The 20872-nt window shown below is 35.7% G+C and overlaps 1 protein-coding gene and 1 non-coding gene across 3 annotated transcripts; both read left to right on the top strand.

The window, feature by feature from the left end:
* The first annotated feature begins 1804 nt into the window (after positions 1–1804).
* On the top strand, positions 1805–1877 carry TRNAV-UAC. Its single transcript has one exon. It is a non-coding gene; the product is annotated as a tRNA-Val (tRNA).
* A 13895-nt stretch (positions 1878–15772) lies between these two features.
* Positions 15773–20783, top strand: LOC125215804 (heat shock 70 kDa protein 15-like). Of its 2 annotated transcripts, none has more exons than XM_048117358.1 (10): positions 15773–15799; positions 15984–17117; positions 17269–17499; positions 17610–17705; positions 18650–18865; positions 19335–19526; positions 19608–19754; positions 19845–20006; positions 20080–20162; positions 20370–20783. In XM_048117358.1, exons 2-10 carry the CDS (start codon positions 16026–16028, stop codon positions 20599–20601), a joined length of 2451 nt encoding a protein of 816 aa, XP_047973315.1. In that variant the 5' UTR covers positions 15773–15799; positions 15984–16025; the 3' UTR covers positions 20602–20783. The 2 variants fall into 2 exon arrangements, with proteins under 2 accessions (XP_047973315.1, XP_047973316.1); XM_048117359.1 differs by lacking the exon at positions 15773–15799 and adding an exon at positions 15800–15911.
* The last annotated feature ends 89 nt before the right edge of the window (positions 20784–20872 follow it).

The raw sequence follows: 20872 nt of genomic DNA, 5'->3' as shown, positions 1-20872 counted from the left end.
GCCCCGATCCCTTTGCTTCTCTCCAGGTTTCTTTTCCTTTTCATTCCTATTAATTGGGTTTTTTTTTTTGAAATTTAAATTATGATATTGGTAAATTACGTTTTCAAGATTGGATTTTTATTTTCTGCTTTTCAATATGCTGCATTGTATGTTTTGGAGGGTTTAGTTGTTAGAGCAAGCTTCATGTTTGTTGAATCTCAAGGCATATTTTTGGTGAATTTTATTTATGATGAAGACTTCTTTAAATGCTATGCTTCTGTGTATTGTGATTTTGGGAATTCATTATGAGAGAATTTATGCTGATTTTCAGATTATAGGTTTGTATTCATTCAAACATATGGACTGCAGCTTTCCTGAGCAATGAATCATGGTTGAAGATACTAATTGTAGCCTACTTCTTGGCTCTTTTCTCAACAACAATCTCTTCTTGGCTATCCATGAGCTCAGCCACAACTTAGCCTTCTCCACTCCAGTTTTACAACCAGTGGCTTGGCATATTCGCTAACCTCCCCATCAGGGTGCACCAGTATCTGTCACCTTCCAAAAGTATCACCTCGGCACCATCGCTATCAAAGAGGCGTGGATGGGGTTGACATGGACATTCCCAGTAGGCCCGAGGCCTTTCTTGTTAAAGCTCACTTCACCAAATCAATTTGGGTCATAATGCAGCTGTTCTTTTACGCTCTTCGCCCTCTGTTTCTCAAACCAAAGCCTCCGGGGCTGTGGGAGTTTGTCAACTTGATTGTGCAGGCAGGCGGATGTTGGTGTGGTGTATCTGTGGGGGGGGAAGGCATTGGGTTATTTGATCTTTTACATTTGTTGGAGGTGGGATGCCCCCTTGGGTGGCCTTATTTTGAACACTATTTTTTAACCCGAGTAAAAGAGACCTATTGGTTTTATGGCCCTTTGAATCTGATGACAGGGAAACGTGGGGTACCTCGAGCACCATGACTTAAGGTTCCCGGGAATGCTGCACAAGTTGAAGGAGATTGCACCCGAGTATTATGATGGCTTGGATTCGTATAGGTCTTGGAGTCAGGTGATCTACATGTACATTATGGATGGGGCGGTTGGGCCTTTTAGCCGGATGAAGAGAAGCCTATCGGTGAAGAGTAACGGCAAATCTGAATAGGTTTAGGTTTGAGTTTGAGTGGTTTTTGAAACACTGGTGATGCTTGATGGTAAAGTAGAGATGGCTGTTTCTGTTTTAGCTCTCATTCTTTGAATTCTTTTGGAGGATTAGTGTTTTAGATGGTGATGATGTGGCTTCATTTTCTGGAAAAGAGAATTCCCTGTTTAGCTTTCTTGTCATTTTTGTTGAGACAGAATGAATGTGATGAGAAAACATGATTAAAAACTGCATTTTTTCAGATGGGCTGCAGAGGCTATTGTTTTTCTCAATGTTGAATACATATAAACAATAATCAAGGAAAATATGAGGAGTTGCTACAATGGGATGGTAATATGGTGGCTTTGAAAATGAAAAGGCAATAAACAAATTTAGCAACAAGCAATGGCCCTTTTCATAATTTGTAGACCTGCAGAGATTATTAAACATTTCAGGTCAGAGCTGATCTGCAAACCAAGACAAGAATGATCATGAATAAATAGATGGGGTTTGTTTGGTCGCAACGGTTCAACAATTATATGCATGTTTGAGTAAGATTACTACCCATATACAAAGGGAAAGTACTTTCAATTTTTTGTTGCAAGAAATTATAGACTTGAATGAATTGAATATTAATTATCTGGAAAACGAAAGGTTCCTTACATATAAAAGGAATAAAACAAAATGGTATAAAGTGATTTTGTGGTGTAGTGGTTATCACGTTAGTTTTACACACTAAAGGTCCCCAGTTCGACCCTGGGCAGAGCCACATGTTTTTACTTTTATGTCATACTCTTAGTATATTTTCTTCTTGTATTTGGTTGTTTAGATTATTTTTTGGGGCTCAGAATCAATAGGATATGGATCGTTATTCGTTAATTACTTAATTATTAATGGCTTTGTCCTAAGTAGACTAAAAAAATTGCTTGAATAGGATCCAATCGACGTTAACATATTGTCACAGACGGAAATTAAAAAAAAAGGCTATTCACCATTTATAAAATTTGATTTTAATTTATTAAAATTGATACTAAAATTTTAAAATAACTGATCATCAAATGTTTTGCTAGGAAAATTCCGAGCATATATTGTTCGTGCTCGGTAAGTTCATTCTTTTGTAGTGTGAGATGCAAGTCTTTGTTCTATAACTACATTCTACAATAATTTGCCATTCATTTATTCCTATGTGAGATGCAATCTTTTGTTTTATAGCTTTACTTGACAATCTCTCGTCTTAGACCATCTCCAAGGGTACACTAAAATCTAAAATGGAATATGTATTTAGCTCCAATAGTACTCAAAAAGCAATCTCATTTTTGGTTTTTGAGAAAAAAATACATATCTTTAGGTTTGCACTAAACCAAAACCTTAAAGTTTTTCTAATTTTGTGAGTAAAAAATGCATAATATAGAGAATATTCTTTTAAGGTTGAGTTTAGCGTAAATGATTGGAGTAAAATCATATTTGATATGATATTTACACTAAAATGGGTTTGAGTTTATTGTAAATAGTAAAACTCATACAATAGGATAGTATACTGATTACATTTTTGTTATAAGAGGGAACATCTTTTTAGGTCTACAAACTTTGCCAAAGTATCCTTTTAGGTCCGTGAACTTTGAAAATATCATTTTAGGTCCGTGAACTACAAGTTAATATCATTTGAGGTATTTTGAACTTTTTTTGGACGAAAATGCCCTTAAGACCTTCAAAGGGCAATTTGGACAATTCTTTCGCTACTCATCTTGCGTCAAAGACCTAGAGTCCAACAATTTTTTTTTACTACTATTTAATTCAGTTACCATCCAAATTGAATTTAAATATAATTAAAATTTGCCGTAAAAAATATGTTTCTGTTTTCCAATTATTAGATGACTAATTATTTAATGATAGTGAATTGAGACTTGATACTTTATTTTATTTTTTCAATCTAAACTCCATTTTAATAACTTGCAATAGGTGATGGGTGAATTCTATTTAGTTTATTTATTTTGAAATTAGATAGCTATTAATTTGGATTGTCATTTGGAGATGAATTTCAAAATGGAGATCAATTAACATCTAAATTGAATTTAAATATAAAAATGTGCCGTTAAAAATAGTTGGATTCTATGTCTCTGACGCAAGATGATTGGCGAAAGAATTGTCCAAATTGATCTTTGAAGGTCTTAAGGGCATTTTTGTAAAAAAAAATCAAAATACCTCAAATGATATTAACCCATAGTTGATGGACTTAAAATGATATTTTCAAGGTTTACGGACCTAAAATGATACTTTGACAAAGTTCGTGGACTTAAAAAGATGTTCCCTCCTGTTATAAAGAAGGAAGGTGGTTTATTATGAATAATAAGGATCTAAATATGTTTTCCATTACCTGAGCAGCATATAAATCTCATATGGGCGTCATGATTTGAAAATTTATAATTTTGCATGCGGTAGTGACGCAAAAGAGTCCATATTTGTTGAAGAGATTCTCATATTACTGGATAAGCTACACTCATTTTGCTCTTCCTGATTTATTGCAACAGTTTATTCCTCATCTTATCATACGGAAAATCAGACAAAAATAAAAAATAAAAAAAAATGGAACATTATTAAACAACACAAATCAATTAACTCTAATGATAATTAAGATAAAATTTCTAAGCTTTTAGTTAGGTGGCAAATAAGACATAATAAAGAGTACGATTAGAAAACATCCTAGTACATTAGATAACATACTACAAGTCCATCACAAAAAGTAAGAGAGCCTACAAATGAGAATTAAATGTGTAATGATGGCAACCACAACTATTCCCGAGTATTTTGATTTGCTTCCCACATATTAAAGTACAAAACACAATGTAAAATTTAGAAAAAATCATGAAATAAATGAAATAATATAAAGAGTAAAGGCCAAAATTGGTCCTGAACATATAGTCATTTTATGTTTTTGGTCCTAAACATTATTTTTTGGATTTTTTGGTCCTGAACATATGAAAATTTGATCATTTTGGTCCTCCGTCAATATTTCCGTTAAAAACTAACGGTCAACGGGTTTAATCCCGATTTTGACCAAATTAGACTTTTAATTTTAATTTTTTACTCCCTAATTATTTTAGTAATTATTTATTTAAAATCAAATTTAAATAATATGAAAAATAAAATGAAAAATTGTAATTCCTCTTCTCCTACGCCCCAATCTTCATCTCTGTTGAAGGCAACAGCTCCGCCTCCGCCATCTCCCTCATCCATCTTAATCAAATGCAGATTTTCCACTCTCACTCTCCTCCACAACTCCATCCCCACATGCCAATCAATAATTCCCCAATCAATTCCCCTCAATCAATTGGCGCTGCTGCATTCTCCTCAATCTTCATCGCCATCCACCTCTTTAATCTCCCCTAAACCCCACCTCCGCCCCGCCCCCAACTTCCTCTCCCCGCCGCATCGCCGCCTCCGCCGCCACTCCCTCTCGTGCTCCGCCTCCAAATCCGATGACGTGGTGGAGCTCCCTCTCTTCCCCCTCCCCTTAGTCCCCAACTTTCTTTTTTTTCAAGAATTGAAACATGTTGTGCAGTTTCAGGAGATTGAGATTGGGGCGTAGGCGGAGCTGATAAAGGTGGGGTAGGTGTTGTTGGCGATGGTGATTGAGTTGGATTGGACGGAGACGGAGATTGGGGCGTAGGAGAAGAGGAATTACATTTTTTCATTTTATTTTTTATATTATTTAAATCTGATTTTAAATAAATAATTATTAAAATAATTATTAAAATAATTAGGAAATTAATTAGGGAGTAAAAAATTAGAATTAAAAAGTTTAATATTGGTCAAAATTAAGATTAAACCCGTTGACCGTTAGTTTTTAACGGAAATGTTGACGGAGGACCAAAATGATCAAATTTTCATATGTTCAGGACCAAAAAATCCAAATGATAATGTTTAGAACCAAAAACGTAAAATGGCCATATGTTCAGTACCAATTTTAGCCTTTACTCTAATATAAACAATGAATAGAGATTAAAATACCTAACTTGCATAATTGTTGCTCATTGTCCACATTCAAATCATCAAGATTGAGAACTTGATCTTGATCAAGATCAGTCAGTGTCATGTCAGCAAGATTAGCCTCATGCTGAAATACTACTGAAACAATTCCACCCAGAGGAGCATAAATCCATATCGAAAACAAAATCATCAAAATTGAGATTTTGACTCTGATCAAGATCAGTCTGAGATACAGTAGTAAGAATAGCCTCAGTAGGAAAATGTTGAAGACCAGTTGGATCACTAGTGTCGCACCTCAAACCCTTATGACTTACGCACTTACTATAAATAAATTCCAAATTTTAAAATAAATAATCCAACATTTATCAAGTACAAAAACACACATATTATATAATTTCAAAACCAACATTTATCAAGTACGTATTTTAAAACATTCTGAACAGTAGTGGGACCCTCTCACCACTCTATATACTATACAATTATCTACACGCAAAAATGTTGAGGATGAGATGTTGCCAAAAATGCGTCAGCCGCCGAACCTGATAATACGTGTAGTTCCTACGACCCACGTCAATAAATAATTTCACTGATATCTTATTTATGAAAAATATTAGTGGTTTATATGAGCCACAACTTAGTGTATATAAATCTTACCTTTAATTCCACGACCCAAAAATCAAACATATTATTTAACCAATATATGTAGCAATAACCAACAAATATTAAAAACAAATTTATATACATATGCACGTGTCACTTTGTTCAGTTTATTATTCTGTGACAAATCAAGCCTGGGGATCTGGTGTGGCTGAAGCTTCAGCCTCATCGCCAACATTCGGTGGCTAAGCCGCAATATGTAAAGTTGTCGAAGGGATATTATGGGCCTTTTGAAGTGCTGCAGTGGATAGGTCCAGTTGCCCACCATCTGCGTTTGTCGGAAGGGAGTAGGATCCATAACGTATTTCGTGTTAGCCTTTTATGTGAGTTTGTGGCTGGTATTGGGGATGTCGATGGAGTGAAGCTACCTGCGGAGTTTGTGGGTTATAGACCAGTTTCCCGACCCGTGTCTTTTATGGATGAGAGGGTTGTGTGACGTGCAGGGAAACTAGAGAAACAAGTTTTGGTGTGTTGGTCAGATGATGAGGCCTCGTCTTCATTGAAGCTGCTAGACGTCATTTCTGCGACCTTTCCGGATATTCACCTTGTGGTCAAGGTGATTCTTAACGGAGAGGGGTTGATACGAGCACACCAATACTACATTCGGAGGTTGCAGAGAGACAATAGGTATGTGAGGAGATCAATACGGAGCCCGAGGAATTGCCAGAGGCTGGAGATTCGCAGGTCGGATGGAGAGACGAGAATGCATCAAAGGCAAGAACATTAAGGCTGAGAGACGAGAATGCAGCTGTGTATGAAGAACAAGGAGCATTTCAAGGGTTAACGGTAAGGAAAGACCAATATGTTGATTGAGCTTTATTTATTGGGCTTAAATTGCGAGGTCAGTATTTCATACTCTAATTTCTTAATTTATTGTTTATGCAGTGTAACATAAGGTTAGTAATTTAGCTTGCCGCTTAATTGATCTACTAAAATCAAAATATTACAATAGTCATAATATATAAGATACTCATGTATATTTAAGTCGAACCGCCCTAGGGTCCGTGGGTATTTCATTTACCATGTTTTTTATGAATGGAATATTTTCCCTAAACTTAACGTGTACAACAAGAATATTTTCGATCTCTTTTTGCTGCCAATCGAAAATCGTGCGTGAAACGGCAAATCGTGAACCTTCCTTCGAGGTCGTCGAAGGTTTGAACAGCGTATTTCCACGCGAAGTCAGTTAACCGGTCACGTTGCGAAGAACGTCTGTAACGTGGAATTATACCTAAATAACAAAACAAGAGCAACAATTCAAGATGATAATATATCATTCAATACAAAAACAAAGTAACGTACGAATACCAACTTACTACCATATGGTTTTGATTCGCATTCACTCCCAAATTTAACATTTCCCTCTTTTGCAAATAAAAATGAACGACATGTTCCAACCTATGAAAAAGACTGTAGAATCAGACAGAAATTGAACAAAACCCAAAATAAACACAAACTATAGCAACGATACATACATAGATCAGTAAACTAATGATTATGAAATTTAACTAAATCAACGGGAAATCGACTATGCGCGAAATAACTTAAGTGAAAATCAAAAATAAAAAAAGAAGAAGTAACACGAAGGAGAGATTGAGAAAATATTTACGTTTTCTTTACGGGGCATCGATTAAGTTGGTACATAGACCGGTAAGCTAGTGATTAATGAAATTTAGCTAAATTAACCGGAAAACGACCATGCGCCAAATAACTTAAATGAAAATAAAAAATAAAATGTAGAGAAGTAAAATGAAGAACAAATTGAGCGTATATACGTTTTCCTCATGGAGCTGCGATTAAGTTTTGTGAGCTGTGTATGAAAAATATGGACCATTTCAAGGGTTAATGGTACGGAAAGAACAATAAGTTGATTGGGCTTAAATTGCAAGGTTAGTATTTCATACTCTAATTTCTTAATTTATTGTTTATGGAGTGTAACATAAGATTAGTAATTTAGCTTGCCGCTTAATTTATCTACCAAAAACAAAATATTACAATAGTCATAATATATAAGATACTCATATATATTTAAGTCGAACCGCCCTAGGGTCTGTGGGTATTTTATTTACCATGCTTTTTATGAATGAAATATTTTTCCTAAACCTAACGTGTACAACAAGAATATTTTCGCTCTCTCTTTGCTGCCAATCGGAAATCATCCGTGAAACGGCAAATCGTGAACCTTCCTTCGAGGTTATCGAAGGTTGAAACAACGTATTTCCACGCGAAGTCAGTTAACCGGTCACATTACGGAGAACATCTGTAACATGGGATTATACCTAAATAACAAAAAAAAGCAACAATTCAAGATGATAATATATCATCAATACGAAAACAAAGTAACATACGAATGCCAACTTACAATCATATGATTTTGATTCGCATTCACTCCCAAATTTAGCATTTCCCTCTCGTGCAAATAAAAATGAACGACATGATCCAACCTATGAAAAAGAATGTAGAATCAGACAAGAAATAGAACAAAATCCAAAATAAACACAAACTATAGAACGATACATACATAGATCAGTAAACTAATGATTATGAAACATACCTAATCAATAGGAAATCGACTATGCGCGAAATAACTTAAGTGAAAATAAAAAATAAAAGGCGGAGAAGTAACACGAAGGAGAGATTGAGAAAATATTTATGTTTTCTTCACGGGGCATCTATTAAGTTGATGCATAGATCAGTAAGTTAGTGATTTATGAAATTTAGCTAAATTAACCGGAAAACGACTATGCGCGAAATAACTTAAATGAAAATCAAAAATAAAATGCATAGAAGTAAAATAAAGAACAAATTGAGCATATTTACGTTTCATGGAGCTGCAATTAAGTTTATGAGTTGTGTATGAAGAATATGGACCATTTCAAGGGTTAACGGTACGGAAAGAACAATAGGTTGATTGGGCTTAAATTGCAAGGTTAGTATTTCATACTCTAATTTCTTAATTTAAAGTGTAACATAAGGTTAGTAATTTAGCTTGCCGCTTAATTAATCTACCAAAAACAAAATATTACAATAGTCATAATATATAAGATACTCATATATATTTAAGTCGAACTGCCCTAGAGTGGGTATTTCATTTCCCATGCTTTTTATGAATGAAATATTTTCCTTAAACCTAGCGTGTACAACAAAAATATTTTCGCTCTCTTTTTGCTGCTAATCGGAAATCGTCCGTGAAACGGCAAATCGTAAGCCTTCCTTCGAGGTCATAGAAGGTTTGAACACCGTATTTCCACGCGAAGTCAGTTAACCGGCCACGTTACAGAGAACGTCTGTAATGTGGGATTATACCTAAAAACAAAACAAGAGCAACAATTCAAGATGATAATATATCATTCAATAAAAACAAAGTAACGTACGAATGCCAACTTAATACCATATGGTTTTGATTAGCATTCACTCCCAAATTTAATATTTCCCTCTCGTGCAAATAAAAATGAACGACATGATCCAACCTATGAAAAAGATTGTAGAATCAGACAAGAAATTGAACAAAACCCAAAATAAACACAAACTATAGCAACGATACATGCATAGATCAGTAAACTAATGATTATGAAATTTAACTAAATCAACAAGAAATCGACTATGCGCGAAATAACTTAAGTGAAAATCAAAAATAAAAAACGGAGAAGTAACACGAAGGAGAGATTAAGAAAATATTTACGTTTTCTTTATGGGGCATCGATTAAGTTGGTACATAGACCGGTAAGCTAGTGATTTATGAAAATTAGCTAAATTAACCGAAAAACGACTATGCGCCAAATAACTTAAATGAAAATAAAAAATAAAATGTAGAGTAGTAAAATGAAGACAGATTGAGAGTATTTACGTTTTCCTCATGGAGCTGCGATTTAGTTTATGAGCTGTGTATGAAGAACAAAGAGCATATCAAGGGTTAACGGTACGGAAAGAACAATAAGTTGATTGAGCTTTATTTATTGGGCTTAAATTGCGAGATTAGTATTTTATACTCTTATTTCTTAATTTATTGTTTATGGAGTGTAACATAAGGTTAGTAATTTAGCTTGACGCTTAATTGATCTCCTCATCTACTAAAAATAAAATATTGCAATAGTCATAATATTTAAGATACTCATGTATACTCCCTTGTCAACAAAAAATAGAGCAATTTGTGTATGGCATGATGTGTAGTGTATAATTGGTAAAGTAAGATAGAAGGGAAAACCACCACATCTAACGCATGTTCACCATCCAGAGACATCATATGTGGTGTTTTTAACTATAGAGACATCTCTCCTATTTATTTTCCGAGAAAACCACCACATCTAACGCATGTTCACCATCCATAGACATCATATTTGGTGTTTTTAACCTGATCGGTAGTTGGTCCAACAGTCTCATTATAATGCAATAGCATTTGAAACGAGAATGACCCCCAAGGATAGGCATTCCACTGGTCATAGTCTTCAACCTGATGCCATGCCCAAGACTCAATGGTGCAATCCTCTCTGCACCGGATAGTGGAGAAGCAGATAATCAACATAGCAGCTTTTACATAGCTCTCTGTGTAATCCAATTTCTTTTGCTTGAAGTCGTCACATAATATCTTCAACTCTAACTTTCTTTTTGGGGCATACTTGAAATGAGAGGTGTGTAGGCTTGAAGAAGGAGGATTTATGTACTTTTTGTCTTTGTATTGAAAAGTGGACGTGCCAAACCGGAGCCCCGAGATGAGGGCATACTCCTTGGCAGAAAATTTGATCAGGCGTCCACCTACTAAAAACCAAAGTGTCTATAATTGTCTTTGGACTAATTAGATGCCAATGGTATGTTAAAGAATAGTAACCTGAAGGCCCATACAGCTAACATTTTTCCAACTAACTGGAGCCTACAAAAGAGTCATATCCAAGTAAAGGTTAATGCAGATTCAAAAATAATTCTAAATTCGCCAAGTAAAGCAGATTAGTCAAAAATGCAGATTTCACCAAGTAAAGATCCAAGTAAAAGTCCAACAAAGACAAAATTCTCCAAGAAAACAATGAAATCAATAAGCTCTAAATCCTAAACCCTTACCGATAGATCTGGAATTTGAAACGACTCTTGCTCCATTTCCTCGTCAAAATATCCGCAATTTCCCTTTCAACAATGAACTACTTTCGCGAATCCTCTTGGCAATTTTCGCTTCACAATCGTGACAAACTCATAGTTTAGGATGGTCTTAGAGGTGTTTAACCCATGTTTTTGTTGAATTAAGGTGTTTGTAATAGGTTTTCACTCATATAGTCATCAATTAGATGAAGTAATGAGTTTGTCGGAGTTTTGAAGTAAAAACAGGTCAAAATGGAGCAAATGGTTGATTCCAGAGAAGAAACCCGACCGGGTGTTTTCCATTCTCGGAAAACCCGGTCGGGTGTTTCGTGCAACTAGCGGGTTCCAGAGAGAAAACTCGATCGGGTGTTTTGCCACCTGCAAATCACCCGGTCGGGTGTTTTTGACAGCTTCAAATATAAAAGGGGTTCTCACTCATTTCTGAACCCCAACTTCCCCCACTGCAAAATTGAGAGAGAAATCGAGAGATTCAAGAGGATTGAAGGCAAGGAGGCTTCTATCTTCAAGAGATTGAAGAAGAAAGATTCTCCCCAACATCAAGTCCACCTTAAGGAGTTCTATTTTCCATTTCTACTATGTTTTCCTTTGTTGCTTTTGTATTTTCTTTTGTCTTAGCTTCCACTATGAGTAGCTAAGTCTTTATTAGGGATATTGATGAAGTTTGTATGGAATCCATGGGTTAAACCTTGATTTATGCTTATCTATCTCTTTGTGGTGGTTTTTGGTTTTGTTGGATTTTGTGCTTTTTCATTGTCTAATTGTTTAGCTAACAATTGGATGTCTTGTTCTAATCATTGTCATTGAGAGATGCTTGGTTAGATTGTTAAATAATCAACAACTCCGTGCGTTTTAAGTTATCGAGAGATGCATAGCTAGAGAGAGGGCTTGGGTCCGCAGGTTTTAGGAGTCGGTCTCGAAGTGTAGGGAGGAGACTCCGACTTTAGAGGCTGATCAACGCGTTAGATGCACCCAAGAGGGGGTCTAACCAATTAACCCGACCTTCCTAGCCACACATGAGACCCAATAGATGAGCATGATCCCTAGGTGAACACCCGTGATCCATACCAACGGATCCATATCCCTACCTTCCCAATTTGAGTGAAAACTACCCTTTATTTGCTTTAGTTTCCTAATTTGTTCTTATTTGCTTACTTGTTTTTTTATCTTAGTTAAGAAAAACCAAAAACCCTTTCTATTAGTCTAGACAGTGTTCAAAGTTGCATCGTAGTACTCAAGCCGGCATTTAGTCTTCGAGGATCGATGATTTCAACTTGTCACGTGCTACATACCCCATACACTTGTGGGTGACATATTTATTGCAAATTTAGCATGAGTCAAATCACAATTTCCGCTTTCCCGTTTTCGCTTCACATTTCCCGCTCAATATTCAGTTTTGCTTCACATTTCCCACCAAAATAGTATATAGAGTAAGATAATTAAAACTGGTTTTTAAATGAATTTTTATAATTTAGATGTGGATTATGGCAGTTTTTTTATATGAATGCAATTCAAGAGATTTCATGTGGAATTAAATGACAATAATATTGTAGTGAATGACGAGAAATGATTTTCTGTTATATAAAAGGGGAGTTTTGGGGATATTTACAATAATATCATTTTAATTAAAAAATTTCAATTTAATTAAAACTGGTTTTTAAAACTAATTTTTATATTTTAGATGTGGATTATGGCAGTTTTTTTATATGAATGCAATTCAAGAGGTTTAATGTGGAATTTATATATTCAATAAATTAATATATAAATTTAATTTATTTAATTAAACAATTCTAAAAATATATACAATGCCTGATGAATTTGATATGATATGCAATGAATGATATAATGGAACGCTATGGATTAGAATATGTTCACTGGTCGAATAACCCGATAACCCGAGCGGGTAGGGCCTAATTGACATCCCCCGACGTGTATATGTATTTTACATATTTATTGATTAAATATATTATTCTTATTTCATACTCCCTCCGTCCCATAAAAGTTGAGTCGTATTCCTTTTTAGTCCGTCCCAACAAAGTTGAGTCATTTATTTTTTTTAACAAAAGACAAAACATCTAATCATTCTTACTTTATTCCATCATTTACTTTACTCTCTCTTATCTTTTCTACTTTTTTCATCTCTCCTATTTATTATAAATTCTTAATCTAACGCATGTTCACCATCCAGAGACATCATATGTGGTGTTTTTAACTCCTCGGGAGTAGGTACCAAGGAGATATATACAACCAACAAAGTAATTAGAGACATCTAACGAGAGAGAACGAGAGGGAGTATACACCACATATGATGTCTCTGGATGGTGAACATGCGTTAGATGTGGTGGTTTTCCCTTCTATCTTACTTTACCAATTATACACTACACATCATGCTATACACAAATTGCTCTATTTTTTTTATATGTGGTGTTTTAGTGTAATATTTCATTCAACAAAGTAAGAGAGAACGAGAAAAAGTAAGTGAGAAGTAGTGTTAGTGGAATGATGTGTAGGGTTATTATTTGTTGAAAACTTTCCATAAATGAATGTGCTCTATTTTTTGTGGACGACCAAAAAAGGTAATCGTACTGTATTTTTTGTGGACGGAGGGAGTATTTAAGTCGAACCGCCCTAGAGTCCGTAGTCATATAAATAGGGTATTTAATTTATCATGCTTTTTATAAATGGAATATTTTCCCTAAATCTAGCGTGTACAACTAGAATATTTTCGCTCTCTCTTTTCTGCCAATCAGAAATCGTCCGTAAACGGCAAATCGTGAATCTTCCTTCGAGGTCGTCGAAGGTTCGAACACCGTATCTCCACACGAAGTCAGTTAACCGGTCACATTACGGAGAACGCATGTAACATGGGATTATACCTAAATAACAAAACAAGAGCAACAATTCAAGATGATAATATATCATTTAATATAAAAACAAAGTAAAGTACTAATGCCAACTTACTATCGTATGGTTTTGATTCGCATTCACTCCCAAATAAAAAATAAACGACATTATTCAACCTATTGAAATGTTTGTAGAATCAGACAAGAAATTTAACAAAACTCAAAATAAACACAAACTATAGCAACAATATATACATAGATTAGTAAACTAATGATTATGAAATTTAACTAAATCAACAGGAAATCGACTATGCGCAAAATAACTTAAGTGAAAATCAAAAATAAAAAAAGGAGAAGTAACACGAAGGAGAGATTGAGAAAATATTTACGTTTTCTTTACGGGGCATCGATTAAGTTGGTACATAGACCGGTAAGTTAGTGATTAATGAAACTTAGCTAAATTAACCGGAAAACGACTATGCGCCAAATAACTTAAATGAAAATAAAAAATAAAATGTAGAGAAGTAAAATGAAGAACAGATTGAGCGTATATACGTTTTCCTCATGGAGCTGCGATTAAGTTTATGAGCTGTGTATGAGGAATATGGACCATTTCAAGGGTTAACGGTACGGAAAGAACAATAGGTTGAGAAATAACACGAAGGAGGATTAACTGTGTGAAATAACTTAAGTGAAAATCAATAATAAAAGGCGGAGAAATAACACGAAGGAGAGATCGAGAAAATATTTACGTTTTCTTCATGGGACATAGACGTAGTTAGCTTGCCATCTGACGCACATTACAAATAAAGACATCTTCTTATTTACTTTCTTACTAGCACTTAAGAGCGTATAATAACACATTATCAAGGATCAAATCCCTGTCGTGTAGTTGCAACACTTTTTAGGCACAAGTGTGAGGCTTTGGGAGGTGAGCTTCTGATAGGCAGTGGGTTAGGCCCTCCTCCCCTTAATGAGTCACTGCGTACCCTGATTTAACACCCCTCATAATATTGTCGGACCGGAATGTGAGGGGCCCTTATTCATCAACGTGTACAAATGATTGGCTAGGAATCGTTAAATAAATCATAATTTGACGATTTTCTTGTCGGAATACAAATTTCGGTCTAATTTATTTTTATGGGGTTACAGTGTCACTATTGGAAAATTACATTGTTTCACCCTCGTGGACCAACATTTAAGTTATTTAGCCATATATTTGAATTATCTAAAGTTGAATATTCATTAATGATTCTCATGATTTTACTACAAATAAGTAATATGGTGTAGTAATTATCAATGTTGTTTCCCAAAAGAATATTGTGTTACTACTAAATGAAATAAATTAAAAATAATCAATTAAAAATAATCATTGTAACTACTGCCACACGTTAAAAGTTTCCACACCTAAATTTTTTAATAGTTTTTGTTTATGCATGTCTGGCATAAAATGGTTTTTCAAAACCTCTAAAAATTCGCCTTTTTATATAGTAGTTATTATAGATAGATAGTTATCGTGGATATCCTGAATATTTTGTTGTTGGTAATGATGATTTAATATTTATGTTGAATTGATTGGTATTAGTGGTTGTTATTAGTATTTGAATTTTTACGATGATTGGAATTATTAGGGTATGTTGGTTAGTGCATTGGTACGTAAGTTCTAGGAAATGAATTTTGAATTTTTGGTATTTAATTCAGTTTCAGTTTTTTGGTTGAGGTGGATTAGTAAAGTTTCAATTTCAATTTTTTCGAATGTAGTTTTGGATAATTGAATTCTACTATTTGATTTTAAATATTTACAAATTATATTTTTAAAATTATTAATTGTAATCAATAGTCCCCCTATTCCATTAAAAATGAAATGTTTTTGTTTTCTGATTGTCCCATAAAAAAAATGAAATGTTTCCTAAAATGAAAACAACTATATCTCTACTTTTTTATTCATTAACTTACAAAATAAATCTGCGCCAATTTTCAAATATTTTATTTTAAGCGGGACGAAGGGAAGGGAGTACAAGTAAATACAAATAAACTCAAGAAAATACGAGCGAGAGATAATTAAAACGTATATATCGACCACAAAGTTTTACAGGGTTGTGTATGTGTCGTCGAATTCGTGCGATTGATGAATTAATTTGTCATAATCTTCTTTCATTCCTTTCGTTTCCTACAGATTTCTTTTAATTTTGATTAGCTGATATCGTTTTGTGTCTCTCCATTTTGTTTTGGTTAGTTGATTTCTCTATTTTCGTTTTAGTGAAGCAGATTTCTTTAGTTTGATTCCTTTTAATTGCTGCCAGTTGCCGCTTGTTTTGGTTGGAATTGCTGCAAGCCAATCAAACATGATTGTTGGTGGTTTTGAATTTGGAAATCAGAACTGTGTTGTTACCGTTGCAAGGCAAGGAGGTATTCGCGTAGTGCCTAATCATGAATCAAACCAGGAAACTCCTCTTGTAGGGCCAGTAGCAACCGCATCATTTTTGAAGGATTCAAACCAAACAAATGCAATATCTCATATAAAGAGCCTGATTGGACGCCATTTTTCTGATCCACACCTGCAGCGTGATCTAGAGTCAGTGCCTTTCTCGGTCACGGAAGGCCCTGATGGCTATCCCTTAGTACATGCTTGGCATTTGGGAGAATGTAAGTCGTATACACCTGCTCAGCTATTGGGAATACAGTTTTCCAATTTGAAGAGAATTGGAGAAAAGAAGTTAACTGCACCACTTGTAGATTGTTGCATTGGAATTCCTGTTTATTTTACTGATATCCAGAGGAGGGCTGTGACAATTGCTGGTTTAAACCCGCTCCGTCTTATGCATGAGACCGATGCTACTGCCTTGGCCTATGGCTTCTGGAAAACTGATCTACCAGAAAATGAACTAATAAATGTCGCTTTTATTCACGCGGGGCAAACGAGTTTGCAAGTATGTATTGCTGCATTCAAGAAAGGTCAGCTCAAAATTTTGGCTCACACTTTCGATCGTTCCCTGGGTGGAAGAGATTTTGATCAAGCTCTTTACCAATATTTTGCTGCAAAATTCAAGGATGAATATATGATTGATGTTTATCAGAGTGCAGCGGCTTGTAAAAGTCTCCGTGAAATACTGAAGAAAATGCTCAGTGCTAATAATCCTGAAGTTGAAATAGGCTATATCAAGAGAGAGGAGTTTGAACAAGTTTGCACCTCAATTCTGGAGCCTGTGAAGAAGCCTCTGGAAAAGGCTCTAGCAGATGCTGGACTGACAATTCAGAATATACACTCATTTGAAATAGTAGGCTCAAGGTCCCAAGTCCCTGCCATGGTTAAGATCTTGACTGATTTCTTCGGGATGGAGCCTAGTCGGACAATGAATGCAAAAGCATGTGTTGCCCTAGGCTGTGCTTTACAGTGTACTATTCTTAGTCCTTCATTTAAAGTTAGGGAATTCCAGGTGCATTTTCATTCCTATCTTGGCTTTGTCTTCTAACGTGTTCACAGTTATACTTATACCTTCTTGTTGGACTTCTACGTTCATGTAATCCGTTGTTCAAAATCTGTGACATAAATGCTGAAATATATATACCCTTCCTTTACTTGTGCAGGTTAACGAGAGCTTCCCGTTCCCCATTTCTCTGACATGGAAAACTCCTGATGGCGATACGCAAAACAGAGCAGGTGGTGATAATCTGCAGACCACTGTTGTATTCCCGAAGGGAAGCCCAATACCTAGCATGAAAGCTTTGACGTTCTATATGTCTGAGACCTTCGCATTAGATGTTCAATATGCTGATGTCAGTGAATTGCAAGCTCCTGCAAAGATCAGCCGTTATACGGTAAGTTTGGTTTGCAAATTTGTTTTAATCCAACAATCGACAGTCTGTAGATTGTAGCCCCACCACTTACTCAGCTTCTATTTTCCTTTGTATTGGCACATTGACTGCAGATTGGACCTTTCCAGTCCACAAATGGTCAGAAGGCAAAATTGGAAGTCACAGTGTGTCTTAATCTTCATGGTATTGTGTCTGTTGAATCTGCAACTGTAAGCTCTTGGCTCTCATGATGAATTTTATCTCTCATCCTATCTGCCGAGTTTAAGGCTTCTCATTATTTTTTCCTTTGATGCTAATTTTTATTATTGGACAACTTTGGTAATGGAAAGTCTTACTTTTCTTCGCCCGTGTTCTAGTTATAGTTTACTATCTTGGTGATGAATAATAAATTATTGCCTTAGCAGATTGTTGGATACTTGGATTGCAGTTATGTATATCGTACTTAATAATGACTTAATGTGTAGGAATACGTCGGATGTCATAACTTTTATCTGTTTTTCCCATGAATGATGCATGTTGTCAGTAGTGTAAAATTGTGTTATTCCACATGTTTAAATTAGAACTCCCTAACTTATATGCTTATCAATTTGGTGTGTGAACGACGGAACGGGATCTGGACGGCCTAGACAAGGGTTTACCCAGTGTGACCATGGGGTGCCAGCCGTGCCACCAAAGATGTGGGCCCAAAGGGCAACAAATGGATGGAGAGGGTCTTGTATTTGGTTTTCCACCTGGTCTGAGCTGTCTGTGGACGTTTGGTTCAGTTTGGTTCTAAAGGGGAAAAAGGATTGATACGAATCTCATGCCTATTGTAACTACATGAAAGTGTGGAACGACATATACTGGGAGTCAGCCCTTTATCTCGTATGGTGGATCTTATATTTAAGTTAGGAGCCCCTAGCTTATATACTTATCAGTATAAGATAATGACTATCATTATGGGGATAAACATAGAGTTGAAGGGAAGGAGAAATTGCTAGTGTTAGTTCTTTTGGTAATCAAGGAAATTGTCATTGGGTGCTATAACTATTGGCAGGAGGTCACTGAGACATCTATTAATATAGCTCTATGCGTTGTTCCTTTTATGTGTGATTTACATTATTATTGTGAAAATTGACTTTCCCCAAATACATGATGGTCGCTCTTTAAACAGCTGCTTGAAGAAGATGAAGAAGAAGTAGATGTTGCAGTTGTTAAAGAGTCTGACGAAGAGCCAGCTAAGATGGAGACTAATGAGCTTCTTGCTGACCCTGTTCCCCCAAGTACTGCTGATGTAAATATGCAGGATTCAGAAACTGGAGCTCCTGCTGCTGATAATGGCATTCCGGATTCGGGAGATAATCCCGTTCAGATGGAAACTGATGTCGAGGTAATTTGCATGCTTATATCGAAATACTATAATTGTTTAAATAATTTATGAATATGTTCCTATAAATTTACTTCTCTATTTCTGTAGAGTGTAGAGTATTTCCCCACCAATGACTTTGGAATGCCCGTTTCTGGTTCTTTCTCTTGGTGTCACTTATCTGTTTACTATTTCATATGTAACCTTACTGTTTTTTCTCATGTTCTCTCGACATGCAACTCCAGTTATTATTATACTCCTCTTCGGTATATAATATTAACTCTTTTCTAGGCTTCCAAACTAGTAGATTTGCATTTGAGTTGAGTTACTTTACATATAACATTATTTCAATATTGCAGGGGTTGTGTTTTGAGTGCTCCTTGTTCATTTCCTTATCGTGTATGCCTTTCCTTTTGGTGTTTGTGTTTGTCTTGGACTACTAGTAATATCACGGAAAGTCACTGTATTAATGCATTCATTTAATGCTCATCAGGTGGATGCTCCGAAGAAGAAGGTTAACAAGAAAACCGTGCCTGTGTCAGAAGTTGTATTTGGAGCTCTTGCTGCTCCAGATGTACAAAAAGCTGTGGAGGAGTTGGAGATGGCTTTGCAGGATCGATCTATGAAGGAATCCAAAGACAAGAAGAATGATGTCGAGTCTTATGTTTATGATATGAGGAATAAAGTACGTAAAAAGGCCCTGATCTTGTACTGCGAGTCACCTTAATTATTTATTTGAACTGTTGTTTTTTTTTTGTCTCTGCAGCTTGATGATAAGTATTATTATGTTGTCACGGATTCAGAGCGAGAGCAATTGATTACCGGACTTCAGGAGGTAGAAGACTGGTTATATGGGGACGGTAAAGATGAAACCAAATGTGTGTATGCTGCCATGCTGGAGGAGCTCAAGCAGGTAAAAACAGAAACTCGTTATGTCATGTTTGCTTTTTTTGCTTCCTACTTTACCAGACGGTTTGTTAACTAGCACTCCAAAACCTTGCAGCAAGGTGATGCTCTAGAGGAGCGCTACAAGGAGCACACAGAGAGGGGATATGGGATTGACCGAATGATTTGCCAAGCCGTTAATTTCATCAATTATTACAAAGATGCAGCAATGTCCACTGATACCATGTTTGATCATATTGATGTGGCAGAGAAGCAAAAGGTATATATTCTTTGTCGTAAGTGCTCACACGCGCTATATGACAGAAATCCCGCTAATTGTTTTCAACTGCCAGGTTTTGAATGAATGTGTGGAAGCTGAAGCTTGCTTGAGAGAGAAAGTACAAGACATTATTAAAAAGTGTGAAGCCCTTGATAGGTACTATACATTTCCTTAAAGTAGAACTCCATCCTTTTCATTCCTACCAGTTCAAACTTAGTTGTTATTGCATTTGCCTTTTCTAGTCCAATACATGCATGCATGTTCATAGTAGCAATGTACATTTTTTGCCTACAAACAGCAAGACTTTGGATTTTCCCTTCATCTTCTCAATTGTGTATCTAATAAGACCCAATATTCTCACAGGTTTTGCCGGCCAATAATGACGAAGCCAATCCCTACGCCAGCAAAACCAGCCACTCCTGAGCTAGCCTCTCCAGGTCCATTCCAAGGCAGTGAGTCTCAACCTCAAGGGGCTAACAATGCTGATTCCAGCCCTAGCCAAAACACGGGAGCAGGGGTTGGACAAGAAGTACCGGCAGCAGCAGCAGCAGAGCCCATGGGAACAGACAAATCCGAGGGTTCCCAAAATCTGTGATGGTAGTTATATCTATATTAAGTTGCAGCATACTTGAATCTTTTTTATATGACTAGCAAAACCTGGATTTGGGACTTGTGTGATCACCGTCAAATGTTAGATAATGTTGATCATATCTCTATATACTTTGACAGCTAACCAAGGTTTGTTGATGTATAAGTGATTCCTTGTAATCCTGTTTTTGAGAAAGGGTTTGTATTAGAGCCTAGTGATTGTCCATCCTCATTTTTGCTCATTTTAGTTTTATAATAAAATGTGCGTAGGAATGAGT

This window comes from Salvia hispanica, chromosome 3 (genome assembly GCF_023119035.1).
Source record: "Salvia hispanica cultivar TCC Black 2014 chromosome 3, UniMelb_Shisp_WGS_1.0, whole genome shotgun sequence".
NCBI lineage: Eukaryota > Viridiplantae > Streptophyta > Magnoliopsida > Lamiales > Lamiaceae > Salvia > Salvia hispanica.
This window is presented reverse-complemented; position numbering and strand designations above follow the sequence as displayed.